The 15,647-nt window shown below is 34.1% G+C and overlaps 1 protein-coding gene across 1 annotated transcript in view; it reads left to right on the plus strand.

The window, feature by feature from the left end:
- CRISPLD1 (cysteine rich secretory protein LCCL domain containing 1) overlaps positions 1-14,653 on the plus strand; it is a 43,935-nt gene extending 29,282 nt beyond the window's left edge. Inside the window, exons 7-15 of the mRNA XM_030859816.2 lie at positions 839-979; positions 1,149-1,209; positions 1,319-1,385; positions 1,583-1,713; positions 3,562-3,605; positions 3,699-3,771; positions 6,785-6,860; positions 10,819-10,949; positions 13,588-14,653. Coding sequence (XP_030715676.1) covers positions 839-979; positions 1,149-1,209; positions 1,319-1,385; positions 1,583-1,713; positions 3,562-3,605; positions 3,699-3,771; positions 6,785-6,860; positions 10,819-10,949; positions 13,588-13,639 — 776 coding nt within the window. The 3' untranslated portion in view covers positions 13,640-14,653. The remainder of the gene's footprint in view (positions 1-838; positions 980-1,148; positions 1,210-1,318; positions 1,386-1,582; positions 1,714-3,561; positions 3,606-3,698; positions 3,772-6,784; positions 6,861-10,818; positions 10,950-13,587) is intronic.
- The last annotated feature ends 994 nt before the right edge of the window (positions 14,654-15,647 follow it).

Below are 15,647 nucleotides of genomic sequence, written 5' to 3' on the forward strand. Positions count from 1 at the left end.
TTCTCACTAGCTATAATAAGTAGACAAGAAGTAAGCATATAGTTCACTGTGTAATATGAGCCATTTTTAATTCCTGAAAGCTTTTTTCATTGTGCCTGAGTCTGTTTTCCATCCCCCAGACCTCCAACCTGCTTGCTCCATTGCCAATGACCACAGTGTCTTACTAAAGCTGACTTTCCTCTGAATTCATACTTCCTTTTTCTAGATTCTGAATTCTTAGACATACATGCAAATAACCACATTTCCAAAATGTGCCCCTGTCAAGCCCTTAATACAAGCCAACCTGGAAAAAATATTAAATTCAAAGTTTGCATATTTTCCATTGTTAAGTTTAAATTTCTGCACATTGAATTTCCTTCTGCAGTAGAAACCTTTCCATGGAAACTGATATTGTGGTAAATAGCACAATTCTCCTTTCAGGAGAATTTTAAATGTGATCCTTTGGAGAATTTTAAATGTTATCCTCCTGAAAATATGATTTCATTTGAGAAAACAAATTCAAATTCACTAAGCCCGACTTCATTAGATCACTGTGTAGACCTCATGATGTCATTCCGAAAGGTAATCACTGATACCACTTTAAAATATAAGTAAAGTTTAGAAATGATTCCATTTAACGTTAGCATAAATGAGTCAAGGGCTCAAAGGTTTATGCATCTGTTTTATTTATTCCAATGCAGTATGTAAGATCACCACCTTAAGCCAAAACTTGTGCCAATATACAGTACTGATTTTTCTGGTAGCTTTCAGTGTTAAACAGGCATATAAAGGTATATCATGGGTAATTTGTGCACATTTAAGATGGATTCATATTTCCTAAATCCATTCTCTCTAACAGAAGGATCAGATAGCTATTACCCTCCTCAAGAAGAAGAAACGAATGAAATTGAACGGCAGCAATCACAAGTCCATGACACCCACATCCGGACAATAGCAGATGATAGTAACAGAAACGAAGTCATAAGCACACAGCAAATGTGTAAGATCTCCGCATTATTTATATTTTAAAGTTTACATTGCTGGCATATTCAACTATATTTTATTAACCTGAACATTTTTAGAATGGCAAAAACTTGGCGTTAGACTGTATGGGATGAATTAGAGCAGCTGTTGCATCATCTAAATTATTATTATTTTCTAAATTTTAGCTCAAATTGTTTCTTGCGAAATAAGATTAAGAGACCAGTGCAAAGGCACAACCTGCAATAGGTAATATTTATCATTACTCTCAAAATTAACTGGCAAGATATAAAAAATATTTTCATTCTATATGGACATTCAGAGAAGCTAAATTTTGTTCCCCATTTCTTTTATTTAGATATGAATGCCCTGCTGGCTGTTTGGATAGTAAAGCTAAAGTTATTGGCAGTGTACATTATGAAATGGTAGGTATTATAAATGTCATTATTTGAGGATAGGATCCTTTCATATAATATTTTGATTTTTTAATGGGAAAAATAACAATTTATATATGTATAGCTATTTTGCTCAGAATTGTTTAAAGCCATACATAGTAACAAGTTGTATCCTATGCAGAATTCTTATCATTTTAACATCCTTTTATCCCTTCCTTTTCTCCCAGCAATCCAGCATCTGTAGAGCTGCAATTCATTATGGTATAATAGACAATGATGGTGGTTGGGTGGATATCACTAGACAAGGAAGAAAACATTATTTCATCAAATCCAATAGAAATGGTGTTCAAACAATTGGGTAAGTACCTAAATAATCTTTTGGACCAGAGGTTTTAAGTTGTAACAATAAGTTACATTCATTTAGAGCAAAGCGTAGAAGAATTTAGTTTATAAAGAGAGAAGGTAATTTTCAAGGTTCATTTCAACTACATAATTTCCATGGGCAAAAAGAAGGAAAAGTATCTGAATTCAAAGTTGAACCCTTTTGCTTATAAAGATCATGCTAACATTCTAAATTTTCTAGTTTCATTAAGAATGTACAAATTTATAGTTTTTCCCATTGTGAAGCAATACATTTTTCAGCTATGATAAAAAGTGCCTGAGAAGGCTAATTGATTTGCATATTCTTCCTGCCCTGTTTGGGAGAATTATTTATTTCATGCAACAGTAACTTTGTTAATAAGGTAGATTACTAGGTAAAAGAGCATTTTGCAAAGTCTCTAAATATGTAATACACTATGTCACCTTTCTTTTGTCTGTTAAAATGTGATTTGACCCAGTATAAAAGCGTTGATTAACTTTTGAAATGTTTGTCATATTAAATATGTATTATTATATTATATTATGTATTATTATAAAACAACATATTTTCATATATACTCTATAGAAAGTAGAAAAATGTAGGCTTTTGAAATATCTTTGTAGTTTCTCTTTCTCCTATGTAAAATAATAGACATTATTGAACCTCATAATGGAATGCCTTTTCTTAGGAAATATGATAGTCTCCCTTCCTTTGTAATGAACGATTGCATGATACTCCACAGTATAGAATTCATAATGATAAGAAAGAATTTGTTAAGAATCCTTGTAAATTGGTGGAATGATGCCCTCTGTACACAATTTTATTCAAAGGCCTGATGTGTGGTTTTTAGCCATTAGTGATTAATCTCTTAAGTAAAAGCTTTACAGAAACACTTATGGATTAATTTATTCACTCAACAGATACTTATCTTAAATAAATAATAAATATTAGTTTTTAGCTTTGGTAAACCAAACATTGGGTGTTGCATTAAAGAACATTTATTTCCTATTATTTACCTTTTTCTTTTAACTTGTTTTTTTAATTGTTTATTATATAAACTCTCTTGAAACGTGTGTGTGTCATATTAAAGTACCATCACAAATAAGCATTACCTTTTGCAATAGATGTTTTTTATGAAAGCCTGGGTATAGATAAACTAATTAAAATACCTATTCTTATATGCTTGTTTTTTAATAAAACATATAAGGAGGAATTCATTCATTTATTGTAGACATTTTACTAGATGCTAGGGGGAACAAAAAAATGAATGATGCATATTCCTTTAAGGTCCTTATTATTTAGTAGTCTTTTTACACTGCCTTGTATTGACTATTTTGAAAGATTAAATTGTTTGCTTCCATGGTAACAGGGAATGAGTATATTGAGAGTTTTAATTTTAATAGGAAACAAATATATAGATACAAATGTGTATTATTTTATGCTATTATGTATAAGTTTTTGAGATTGATAATGAAGAGATTTTTCTCTGATATCAAGAATGGTATTTATTTGGCTCATACTTGAATGTAATATGAATTTAGCATAAAACAGATGATTAATTCTTATACTGCTACATGTCTAGGTATAGAATTCAAAGTTGAACCCTTTTGCTTATAAAGATCATGCTAACACTCTAAATTTTCTAGTTTCATTAAGAATGTACAAATTTATAGTTTTTCCCATTGTGAAGCAATACATTAAATAAGAACATTTAAGAAAATGTTCTTAAATAAGAACATTTAAGAAAAAATCAAACATTCATAGACTTAAAAAATATAAGAATTTATGTTGATGGTGATGCATGTAAGATGTTGATGATTGAAATTTTTATGTTTTTATCTTCAGCAAGTATCAGTCTGCTAATTCCTTCACAGTCTCTAAAGTAACAGGTTAGCACTTTTTTCGTCTTATTTTCTTACCACTCTGTTGCACATTATTCTTTCTAAAGGATTTGCTTATTGTTTTGTGTTTGAATTCTTCAGTTCAGGCTGTCACTTGTGAAACAACTGTGGAACAGCTCTGTCCTTTTCATAAGCCTGCTTCACATTGCCCAAGGTACTGTTTTCTAGATTTTCTCCGTTTTTAACCTGTAAACAGGGGGCCTTTTACCCCTGATAACTGCTTTTGCCTGAGATTCTGGTGTCTCTAGGACTCAGAAGATGTATCATCTTGAACTGCTAGCAGCAGGGAGCAATGGACACCACAAACTGCATGCACTCTAGGCACTCCTAGTGTAGTTTCTCCAAAAAATGTGTGTGTGCTTTTTTTTTTTTTTTTGTCTCCACGAAAATCTTTATTTTAGCATTTAAAAGAAAGAATCACATGTTCATTCCCCTACAGCTCTATGAGGCTTGGCCACCCAGTAAGTTACAAGTTACGCACGTCAGGCACTTGTCTGGTCATTGCATGATTCTTTAATGGATCACATCAGGGCCAAGCAGCCCCTTTCCCTATGATTAGATGTAAAGGCAGGTACTGTTAAAGTGTGTCAGCATTTTTATTCAAAGCATAACGGAAGTTATAGACGAAGGAATGTTTACTAGATCACTATCTACATTCTCACAAATATATAACAAGGTGTTAAAACCAGAGACTAGAACTCAGACAAGCAAAAAGCTCCTGCAGTCTTTCTTTGACCTGAACTTACCTACGAAGAAATGAACTCAGTTTGGATCTACTGATCTTGGCCTTCCACAGACCAAGTGCTAAATATGGTTAAGGTAGAGCGTGCACAGCATGATCCTAAGGGCAGAACAGCTGGTTTTATCGCCATAGGGTGGGCAGTGAATGCGCAGCAGTTCTCAAATGCAAAAATAAAATTTTATAGTCAATGGGGACACCCTTCCTCCTACAGAAGACATTTTTTATAAAAATCAACCTTTAATTCAAAGTTATAAAAACTCATTCATTTATTACTTATATTTAAGTGGTTCTGGTTTAGATGCTAAAGTGTACTGTGTTATACGAATTTTAGGAACATGAAACTTAAATAAGAAATGTAGGCATTTCTTAAAAACTGTGTTGAAGAAGATCGGCTTCAATTGGTAAAGGTAGTTGCAATGAAGTTTTGTTTTTTTTTTTAAGAATACTTTTAGGAAACTGATACTTTTATCAAACAATGATTTTCATATAGTCATTTTGTTGAGACTGATTTACTATGTAGAATGGATTATGTTTTTTCCAGTCTTAGCTTTGATTTCCTTTTAGTGTATGAGTGTGTGTACTTGCGTGTGTGTATGTGAATCCAGAAGAGCCAATCAATTTAAATAAGTGCCACTTGGCAGTTTCTTAAACTCTGGGAGTGAATTTTTAAAAATATCATGTGACTGACTGAACACTGATAATTGGACCCTATGTTTAAATAAAAGAACTTTTGGAAACTTTGAAAAAAGGCGCTGAAGTATCAGGAAGGGAGTAGGATATCTGGAGAAAGAACATTTCCATTCAGAGGGAAAGATAAACTCAAAGGCCCCGAGGATGAGATTATTCTGTATGTTTGAAGAATAACTATAAGGCCAGTGTGACAGGAGCTGGGTGAGAAAGTGAAAGAGGGGTAGGATATAATGTCAGAGAAAGACAGAATACTCAGGGCTTATTGGCTATTATAAGGATCCTGTCACTTGTTCTGAATTAGATGGAAAGCCACTAGAATATTTGGAGCAGAGGAATGATATGATTAGACTTGTATTCTTCAGTGTAAGTGTGTGGCAAAATAGATTGGAGGGGGCAAAATCGGAAGCAGGGAGACCATAGGGGAGCCTATTGCAGTGAGCTAGATATTGGAAGATAGAGCTCAGAGTTACAGTGATTGAGGTGCTTAAGGATGCTGTGATTTTATTTCAGTGTACAATGAATAGAAATTGGGTTGAATATTAGGTTGAGGTAAGGAAGGGAGTTAAGGATAGAATAAAGGTATTTTTTGGCCTGAGCACCTGAATAATGGAGTTGACATTTATTGTTGGAAGCCTACAGAAAGAAGATATTTGCGGACTGGGTGAGAAGATTAGGAATTTGGTTTCAAATATGCTAAATTTGAGATATTTATTAGGTCTACGTGGAGATATTCAGTAAGCAATAGGACATACAGATTTAGAATTAAGAGAAGAGGTCCAACTAGAGATACAAATTTGGAAATCAATAGTTTATAGATGATAATCAAAGCCATGAAATTGGATGAGATACCAAAGATGTGAACATAGAGAAAAGAAACTATGAGATGTCTGTGGCAGACAATGATTCAGTTTTTCCAAGTTATGTGTTTACTAAATTCTGCAGTCATATTGGGTACCAAATTCCCAGATACTGAGAGAGAGATACTTCCTGATGTTTCTTTCTGCTTTGGATACCCAAATTAGAAAGCTTCCTGGCTAAGCTTTTTTTTTTTTTTAAAGAAAAAGAAAGAGAAAAGAAACACATCTGTGCCAAAAGCTGGAAGTAGGTAAAGTAAGCAGAAGCAATTGTGCTTACTGCTGGGATTGTACAATTGACCTATTTCAGAAGGAAAACATGTGTATATATACACTGGAATGCTACTCAATCATAAAAAATAATGAAATTTTGCCATTTGCAACAACATGGATGGACTTGGAGGGCATTATGCTAAGTGAAATAAGATAGAGTAACACAAATACTTTATGATATCACTTCTATATGGAATCTAAAAAAAAAAATACAACAAACTAGTGAATATAACAAGAAAGAAACAGGCTCACAGGTACAGAGAACAAACTGGTGGTTACCAGTGGGGAGGTACAGTATAAGGGTAGAGGATTAAGAGGTACAAACTATTAGGTATAAAATAAGCTGCAAGGATATATTGTAAAACACAGAATATAGCCAATATTTTATACTAACTATAAATGGAGTATAACCTTTTAAAAACTGTGAATCACCATATTGTATACCTGTAACATATAATATTGTACATCAGCTATACTTCAATAAAAAATAATGAGTAGGATTTAGAATGCTGAGTTTACTTTTGTGTATGCATGTCTATGATCTTACTAATAAGAAAGACTGAAATAACCAGCTACTTAATATTTGTAAGCATGTATTTATTTTTTAGAGTATACTGTCCTCGGAACTGTATGCAGGCAAATCCACATTATGCTCGTGTAATTGGAACTCGAATTTATTCTGATGTAAGTACCCTAATCTATGCAGCTCTCAGTATCTATCTATATGCATGCACACGTGTTTAAATGTATATACGTACATTTATATACAGAAAAAGGAACAGATTCTGTGTTGATATACATATTCTCGGAAAGGTCAATCATCAGTAACACTAAAAACTAAATATCTACATGCAAATATGCATGCATAATCATTTATCTTAACTAAATTTTTCTTCATATCCTATCTATATCTCTTATATCAGATACTAAATGAAATAGCTTGGATGCATCCTTGGGAAGGAAAAAGCATTTTATTTTTCTTTAACCTTCCTTTTGGTTCTTCAGTACTTGAAGTATAAACTGGATAATTAAGAGTTTGTCAAATGTATGAACAATATCTCCACTGCCAAATGGGCATTTAGGTAGCATAGAATCAAAACCAGGTAATCATTAAAATACATACAAAAGGAAACCAGTTGAGGGTGTATTGTAATGGATGCCAGGACTGGGGTTGGACGAGGAAGATTAGCTGTGATGGCTTCAGGGCCGATAAGTGCTTTCTGATCCAGGTTTCAAGTGTGGGTTGGTAAAGAGGATTAGCGCACATTTTAGGTGGGGTGAATGGCACCTACAAAGACATGGAGATGAGGTGAGAGCAAGTGAGCTGAAAGTGGGTGTGACTTGTAGGTTTGCTTGTATCTGAGCTGGTGAGATGTGAAGCTAAAAGGGGCTGCAGCCAACTTAGTGTGAGGGATGGAGGGAGGGATCCGACTCTTGAAACATGTAATTGGAGAGTCTAAATACATGCTGATAAGTTTAGATTTTATGTGGCAGACATTTGGAAACCACTACCAATATCTAATCCAAAGAGTTCCAAAAGAAATATATTCTTGATGTACTTATTCAGTAGAATACTATGGAAATACAATTGTGAAGAGTCCTGAAATGTGAGTGTTACCACCACTTGGTGAATTCATTTCGGGTTCAGGTTTTTTTGTTTTTCAGTTCAGCTTTACCGTTAAAATTATTCTCCGAATCTAAGTCTCTCTCCCAGCTCCAGGTTTGCAGTATTCTTATCTGCAATTTCAATGTCCTGTTGGTATCAGAATTTGGTAGTCCTCACAATTTGTGCTTATCTTCTTGTCTCTGAAAACATGCTTTTTCTAATTTTTCTGTGAACATCATGGTCATTCTTTACCTTCTGAGTTATTGCCACTTTCTCTGTGAAGTGTATTGCTGGTTCTCCTAACCCAAGTATGGTGTTGCTTTTCTTTTTTATAAATTTATTTACTTTTTAAACTTTTTGGCTGTGTTGGGTCTTTGTTGCTGTGCGTGGGCTTTCTCTTGTTGTGGCGAGCGGGGGCTACTCTTTGTTGCGGTGCGCGGGCTTCTCACTGTCGTGGCTCCTCTTGTTGCGGAGCGCGGGCCCTAGGCACGCGGACTTCAGTGGTTGTGGCACGTGGGGTCAGTAGTTGTGGCTTATGGGCTCTAGAGCTCAGGCTCAGTAGTTGTGGTGCACGGGCTTAGTTGCTCCGTGGCGTGTGGGATCTTCCCGGACCAGGGCTCGAACCCGTGTCCCCTGCATTGGCAGGTGGATTCTTAACCACTGGACCACCAGGGAAGCCCGGTGTTGCTTTTCTTTAACCCTATTACTTTGTTTTTTCCTTTTATTTAGCACTTAACTGATTCTGTTAGGCGTTATGATTGTTTCCCCACCTCTTTTATTAATTTTTAAGTTTCTTGAAGGCAGCAGCTGGGCAAATTATGCATTACTTTTTCATCAACAATTTTACATGTGCCAAGATGTGAACAAGACAGGCCTAGTTCCTGCTTTAACAGAATTTAGAGTACGCAGTGATATCAGACATTTGGCAAACACCTTGAAACATAAATGTTTGTTTTAAAAAAATTAATAAATATATATGAATGAGGAAATCTAGAATCATCAGAGATTTCCAAAGAAATCATTCTTCCCAGTTTGTCCCCTTAAGTAAAAAAACTTTTAATTTTACTCATGTCTGGTGAAAATCTTTCAAAATATCCTATACACTTCTGTACCTATAAGCCATCTCTTTGCTAGAGTTCAGGTTTTTATTAGAACTTATATCCTGAGATCATTTTATCTTTCTATCTCAGTGAAATGGGGTAAGAAATTTTGTATTACTATGTAGAACAAGTTGAAAATATATATTTTTTATGTGCTAAATACAGAATCAGAGATTCAGCCATTAATTAAGCAATCTTCCCATCCCTTACAAAATACATTATCTATTTAAATACAAGATATGGAAAAAATGAGAAACAATCTATCAATCTCCCTCTCTCCCCCATCTTTCTCTCTTTCCATTTATAGAGTTACAACTTGTATATTCTATTGCTTTCAGCTTTTATTTCTCATTTATGACAGATGAAATTAATTTCTGCATTCATTAAAAATGTTCCACTGTTTTCACAGATATAGTTTTTTCTTTTCGTGGTATATTAGTTCTTACAATGTGCGGGTAGGAAAAGAAAATCTCTTCTGACCTTTGAACTCAAATCGTAATGCCTGCTGACTGCATAGTTATGGGCAAAACAATAGTTTCAAACCATATTAAGTGCTTGGATTTAGTGAATGTTATATCTAAGCACTTTTATTGCCTTGGGAAAAGTGCTGATGATAACCTTTTAACAGAACAGGATAAATACTGAAAAGTGTACAGTTATTTTTAATTCCATCTGTTATGAACCATATCGGACACAAATATTAATTCAGTGAGGGACTTTAAATGGTGAATAAAATGTGTCCTCAGAGTAAGGATATGGGGTTTTGGATGTATGGTATTTTGTGATATAGCAAAAACATGAAAAGTATTAGACAGCTTGGCATTCGGTCTCTCTGATCTAATAAATACTGACTGATGCCAGAGTTCAGAGCACAGTGATAAAGCAAGGTCACGTAAGATACACATGCTTATGTGAACTTAGAAAAGCACATTAGGTCACTCACATGTGCATAGAGATAAGAAAAGAATACACCAGTGGGTTCAGAAAAGACCCATCGGGATATGGGGTAGATTGCTTTATACTGAAACAGTTCAAGCGTTTCATTTTGTAGGATTTTGTCAGGCTATGCTCAGCTATTGACAAATTTTGGTAGAACATTTGGATGAAAGCAATTGTCAAAATCTACAGAAGACTTTAATTGGCCAAAAGAAAAGCGTTGACTTCTAGAATTCAGTCGTGTTAAAAAAATGGAAAGCGTTTGTTGGACCTGAGACAATTTTCTCCTTTATAGAAATTCCATTCAATTCAGATTATATAACTGGTACAATGCAAAAATAGAACTTCCTTAGTACCTCATGTCAGACCATTCAAACCAGAGTGATGTACATTGCAAATCTAGGTAGAAGTGATGGTTATTCTTCATCTTTTTTTCTTCTTGGGCTTATTCTTTTGGCCAAGTTTTCTCTACATAGGTTATATTATCTAATAGGAAAAACCTCCTCATTTAATGTATGCCTGTATTTTGGAAAAGGGACTGTAGAGATATACAGAACTATGTTTGAGTTGCTCAAAGTCAAAACTGAATATAAATGAGGTCCAGATAATACCCCCTGTGAACGTTTGGTCGGAGTGACCTGAGTAGGAACTAGCAAAGGCTGAAATTTAAGAGTGATAAGTAGGCCCTTGAAGAGATAAAGGAGCTAATTTGCATTTTATTGCTTGGACAGTAGTAAAAGCTTGCTGTTTGGACAGATTAGCTGGTGAAAGGATCTTATCCTTGCAGCCACCCTTAAGATCTACCTTCAGGTGCGACTTGCTTGGCTCTAACTTTGTGTCTTTTAAAACATTCCTTTATGCACAAAACATCATCCTGTAACTGCTCACTGGGTATCCACACAGAGACAGATGTCAGCGACCTTGTGTCCAATAGAAGAGTAGGCTGGACAAGTTCAGCAGACGTTTTCTAATGATGGTGGTTTTTTCCTTTCTTCTTCAGCTGTCCAGTATCTGCAGAGCAGCTGTACATGCTGGCGTGGTTCAAAATCACGGGGGTTATGTTGACGTGATGCCTGTGGACAAAAGAAAGACTTACACTGCTTCTTTTCAGAATGGAATCTTCTCAGAAAGGTAAATAAATTGATATATATGTTTATAAACATATATGTATTTAGATATATCATCTTTCCCATTATGCTGGCTTTACAACCAACTCTCCTTAGCATGGCTTTGAGGTTTCGTGACTGAGCCAGTGTGCTTCCTTTGCACGCTGTGTAATAGTACATCTTCCAGGGATGGGAGAAGCTGCAGTACCAGAGATGCCTGTCTCCTGCAGGCTTATAAAAATCAACATGAAAATCGGATTATGAGTCAGAACCACTCTTTTGTTAATTGATCTTATAATAAGGAAATTTCTTTCATCCTCTTTTAGATTTTCTAGGTTAGTTTTTACATGTAACTCTTTCTAGGTGAGCGAGGCACTGAATATTTCTCTACTCCAGTTATCTGACAAAGTATTTGACCAAAACAATGAGTCTGATTTTCCCCGGCACCAAATTCTCTTTTTGATTGGAAGTTCGATGCCTAATATGATGTAAATGAACTCTTTCAGGTCATCTGGTATTTGGCTCATTAGTATTATATATTTCAGTGGTTTGAGAAAATTCATGTGACTTACTTTATTGAGTAATAATAAAAGTTAAGAGAAAAAAACCCTGTAGTGATTTTTTTTAAATCATTGGTACTTGGGGAAGTAATATTAAGTCCCATGTATTTTGTATAGATACAGATAAATCCCTAACTTTTAAACATTTACTAGGTTCTTCAAAATTGCCAGTGGAGGGTTTGCACATATGGTAAAGTTTCTGTAAAGGACACAAAAGGATATGCCATGCAGGATACCTAGATTGCCTTCCACATAAGCCATCCTCATAAAATGACAGCTTTGTACTTAGCATCTATTTTCAGATGAGACTGTATCAGGAGGCCATTGTTAAGGAGGTGGCTTCTCCACAGCCTGACTTAGCTGGCTCATATCAATGCCCTAGAGTACTAACTTACCGTTTCTTAAGTCTGAAAAAATGTAAATTGTATTGCCATCATACTTAGTAATATTTTTAACATCTAAAAAAATTTAGTGAGGAAATTTAATGGTCAAACCTGTAAGATCCTGAGAATTTCTTCACTGAAATGTAAACAGACACACAGAGCTCACTCCCCACACCCTTCCCCCATCTCCCTCCTTCTCTCTCTCTGTCTATATATATGAAAGGCACAATATATAAAGTAGATGGAGTTATAGAGTATGATATGCAGTTTTAGAAGCTAAACTGAGTAATGTGGCTTCATTTACCTGTCATATTTCTTAAATTTATTTTAAACCTATAAGGTAGATGATATCCTAAGAAAACTGAGAATAATAATTATTTATGAACATCTACTATGAATTTTCCAGATGCTCGAGGGCCCTTTAAGTATATTGACTCAGCTCTACCAGTAGCCTTACAAAGTCGGTTCTCTAAACCCTAATTTACAGACATGTTAACTGAGGCTCAGAAAGGTTAAATGATACGCCCAACGTCATATAACTAGTCAGTCTCAGAGCTCAGATTCAGAACTAGTTCTGTTGAGTTCAAAAATGTGTATTTTTCCGGTGTATCACTGTGTAAAAAGACACTTTCCAGGGCACTTTGTCAGTTTGTTTCCTACAAATAAAAATGGCTTTCAATTAGCTGTCTACTTGTATGAAAAACCTGGCTTGTGTATGTGTGTGTGTTTATTGTGTAATGTTGTGTGTGCACACTTGTGACATTCTCATCTCTTCTTCTAAAATTCTCCCCTTTCTTTCCTTACACGTGAATAAATATGTAAAAGAAATTGCACTTTGTCTCTCTCTTAGCATTTGTGTTTATCTCTAAAAGCTTTTTTGTATTATTAAGAAAATAATACTTTATGCAAAAAATATGGACTTCAAAAGTTTACATTTGATTAGAATAAATAATAATTAATGCCATTATCAACCAGTTTTAACTTGAGGCATTTAAGCAAAACATACCTTGATTAATATTGTCAAATAAAATATAAATAATTTAATAAAGAGTAAAAGGAATGGTTTTGCATTGCTTTAAAGTCCTGTTTTAAAATACTTCTGAAATGAGATTGAGTGCTCTGTGTGTGTGTGTATGTTTCCATTTCAGTGAAGAAATACTTAGAACCTTCCAGATTTGACCATTAAATTTCCTCACTAAGATTTTTTTGAAACCACAGATGTTAAAATATTAATAAGTATGCTAGCTATATAATTTAAATTTTGTCAGACTTAGGGAATAATAAGTTAGTATTCCAGAGTATCTCTTAAGTATCTCCATCTCTTTAACTTGCAGTTAGCTTTTAACCATGCCGGTCAGTTGTAAACCTGTATATTAGTATTTCCCCAGTAAAATGGCATAAGAGCCACTTAACTGTACTTTATTGGAACTAAAGGTGGTAATATATGAAAACATGACCTGAAATCTATAACGTTCTATATAAAGGACTATTATTACCACTATGCACCTTACATTTTTTTTAGCAAACTTGTGTACAGCCAAGATTTTAAGAATTATGTCATCCTCACTCAAGCTTTCCAATAACTATAAATCATAGTAGTCTAAGAAAGTTGGCCATCTGGATTCATAGAGCTGCTTTCTTGACTGTCATAAGAAAGCATGATTTGTTTGAAGGATTATATATGGAGATGACATCAATACACTCTGTGTATTTTTTGCAGTTTACAGAATCCTCCAGGAGGAAAGGCATTCAGAGTATTTGCTGTTGTGTGAAATGGAACACTTGGAGGAGGAACACTATTCCAAATGCCATATTTCTGAAGTTTGTATAAAACTGTAACATTACTGTACAGAAGATATCAACTATTTTCAACCCCCCATGAGTGTCAAATGCATATAAATTGTGATAGACTACGTCTATAAAATAAAACATGGGACATTATTAGTTTAGGGAAAAGTAATGAATATGTAATGGTTTTAGAAATCCTGTGTTAAATATTGCTATATTTTCTTAGCAGTTATTTCTACAGTATTACATAGTCATAATTGTTCTACATTTCATATGTTATATTATATGGTGCTTTGTATATGCCACTAGTAAAATGAAACTAAACATTGAATGTGAATGTTCCTCAGAAAATCATCTGGTGCATTTAAAAACAATAATAAAAATAGTAACTCTAAAAATGAAAAAAACACATACTGCATTTTCCCAAGTTCAATGCTATGATTACCTACTCCATATAATATCAAATTATTTTCCACATAATACCTGTATAGTTTTTCTCTTTTATTAAGTTTAGGCATATAGAATATTAAGTCCTGATATTGCACTTATTTTGTATAAAATAATTCCTTAATATCCAAGTGAATCTGTTAAAATGTTTGATTTCTTGGGAACGGTCTTAATAGTAAATGGAATTACGTCAGAGTAGTGGTACGAAAACATTTCTAGTGATCATATAATAAATGTAGGATTAAGCATGGGCAACCAGAGCTTTCTATGTATTGTTCAAACTGGGGTCACACATTTATATTGTATCCTGGCAAATACTCCTGCGGGCCAGGAAGTATAATAGCAAAAAGTTTAACAAACATGAACTGATGTATTGCATCACCATTGCCACTGATTTTCTTAATGGTAAATGGCCTTGTGTATAAATGTTGCCATATCATGGTATCTATAATGGTGATATATTTGTTTGTATGAAAAATGTATTGTGCTTTAAGACTAAAAAACTGTAAAATGTTAATTTTGGTAATTTTTTTTCTGCTGGTGAATTTACTCTTTCCTTGTAAACATATTAAAATTAATCATGTTTCAAAGTATTTTTTTTAGTCCCCTTTGTATCCTTATTTTGATTTAGAAATCATTTTCAGTTAACAAAATTATTGTAAGTCTTTTGAATTTGGGTTTTGACATTAATCTAAACAACACCCCTTATATCAGATGTTTCAGAGTCACCCTGATTATTTAGTTATTTGTTTGTGAAAGCCGAGACAGACAATATATATTTAGAAACATATTAAGGGAAATTTCGAAAAAGAGAGATTTATTTATAAACTAGAAGGAAGGAATCTGAAAGATACAAAGTGATTATGAAAAATTGGCAACAAATACTTCAAATATTTTTAGAAAGGAAATGAGTAGGTGTTTAGGAACAGATAAAAGAGAGATAAATTACAGGAGGGATCAGAGAAAGCAAGAGATCTGGATCATACCAAAAAAGGAAAGAAAAGAGGGGCTCACATAAATAGCTGCTGGAGAGGCAATTGGTGAAGAAACTAACATCATGATCAGTTATCAAGTATTGGCTGGGAATTGGTTCAAAATGTAGGTAATCAAAAAGTAACCATTTATATATTAAAAATGTCAAAACTTAAAGCAAATTTTGTGGGATCATATTTTTTTCCAAAAGACACAGACACCTTCCTAAATACTGTGATTGAAATGTAAACACATATAGTGAGATTCATCTTCTGTTCCTCACTCCTCCCCCCCACCCCGAGTAGGGACGCCCCATTAATTCTGCCAGTATAAGAATTGTTATATTTGTCACTCGTTTAGCTATTCATCATCAGTTTTCTGTACTATTGCCATGTCTCCAAGTGGAGCCTTTTCATTTTGTTCCTGTCCATTCTTTTTCAGTGCATCATTAATTTTTACTGGAATTACTCTCTTCCATAAGTCCGTTATTTAAGAAAACCAAATCATCTTATAAAAGCATTTAAGACCCTCCATAGTCTTGCTCCATATTGCTTATCTCTGCTGTTCTACAGG

The sequence above is a fragment of the Globicephala melas genome, chromosome 17 (genome assembly GCF_963455315.2).
Source record: "Globicephala melas chromosome 17, mGloMel1.2, whole genome shotgun sequence".
In the NCBI taxonomy this organism is placed as follows: Eukaryota; Metazoa; Chordata; class Mammalia; order Artiodactyla; family Delphinidae; genus Globicephala; species Globicephala melas.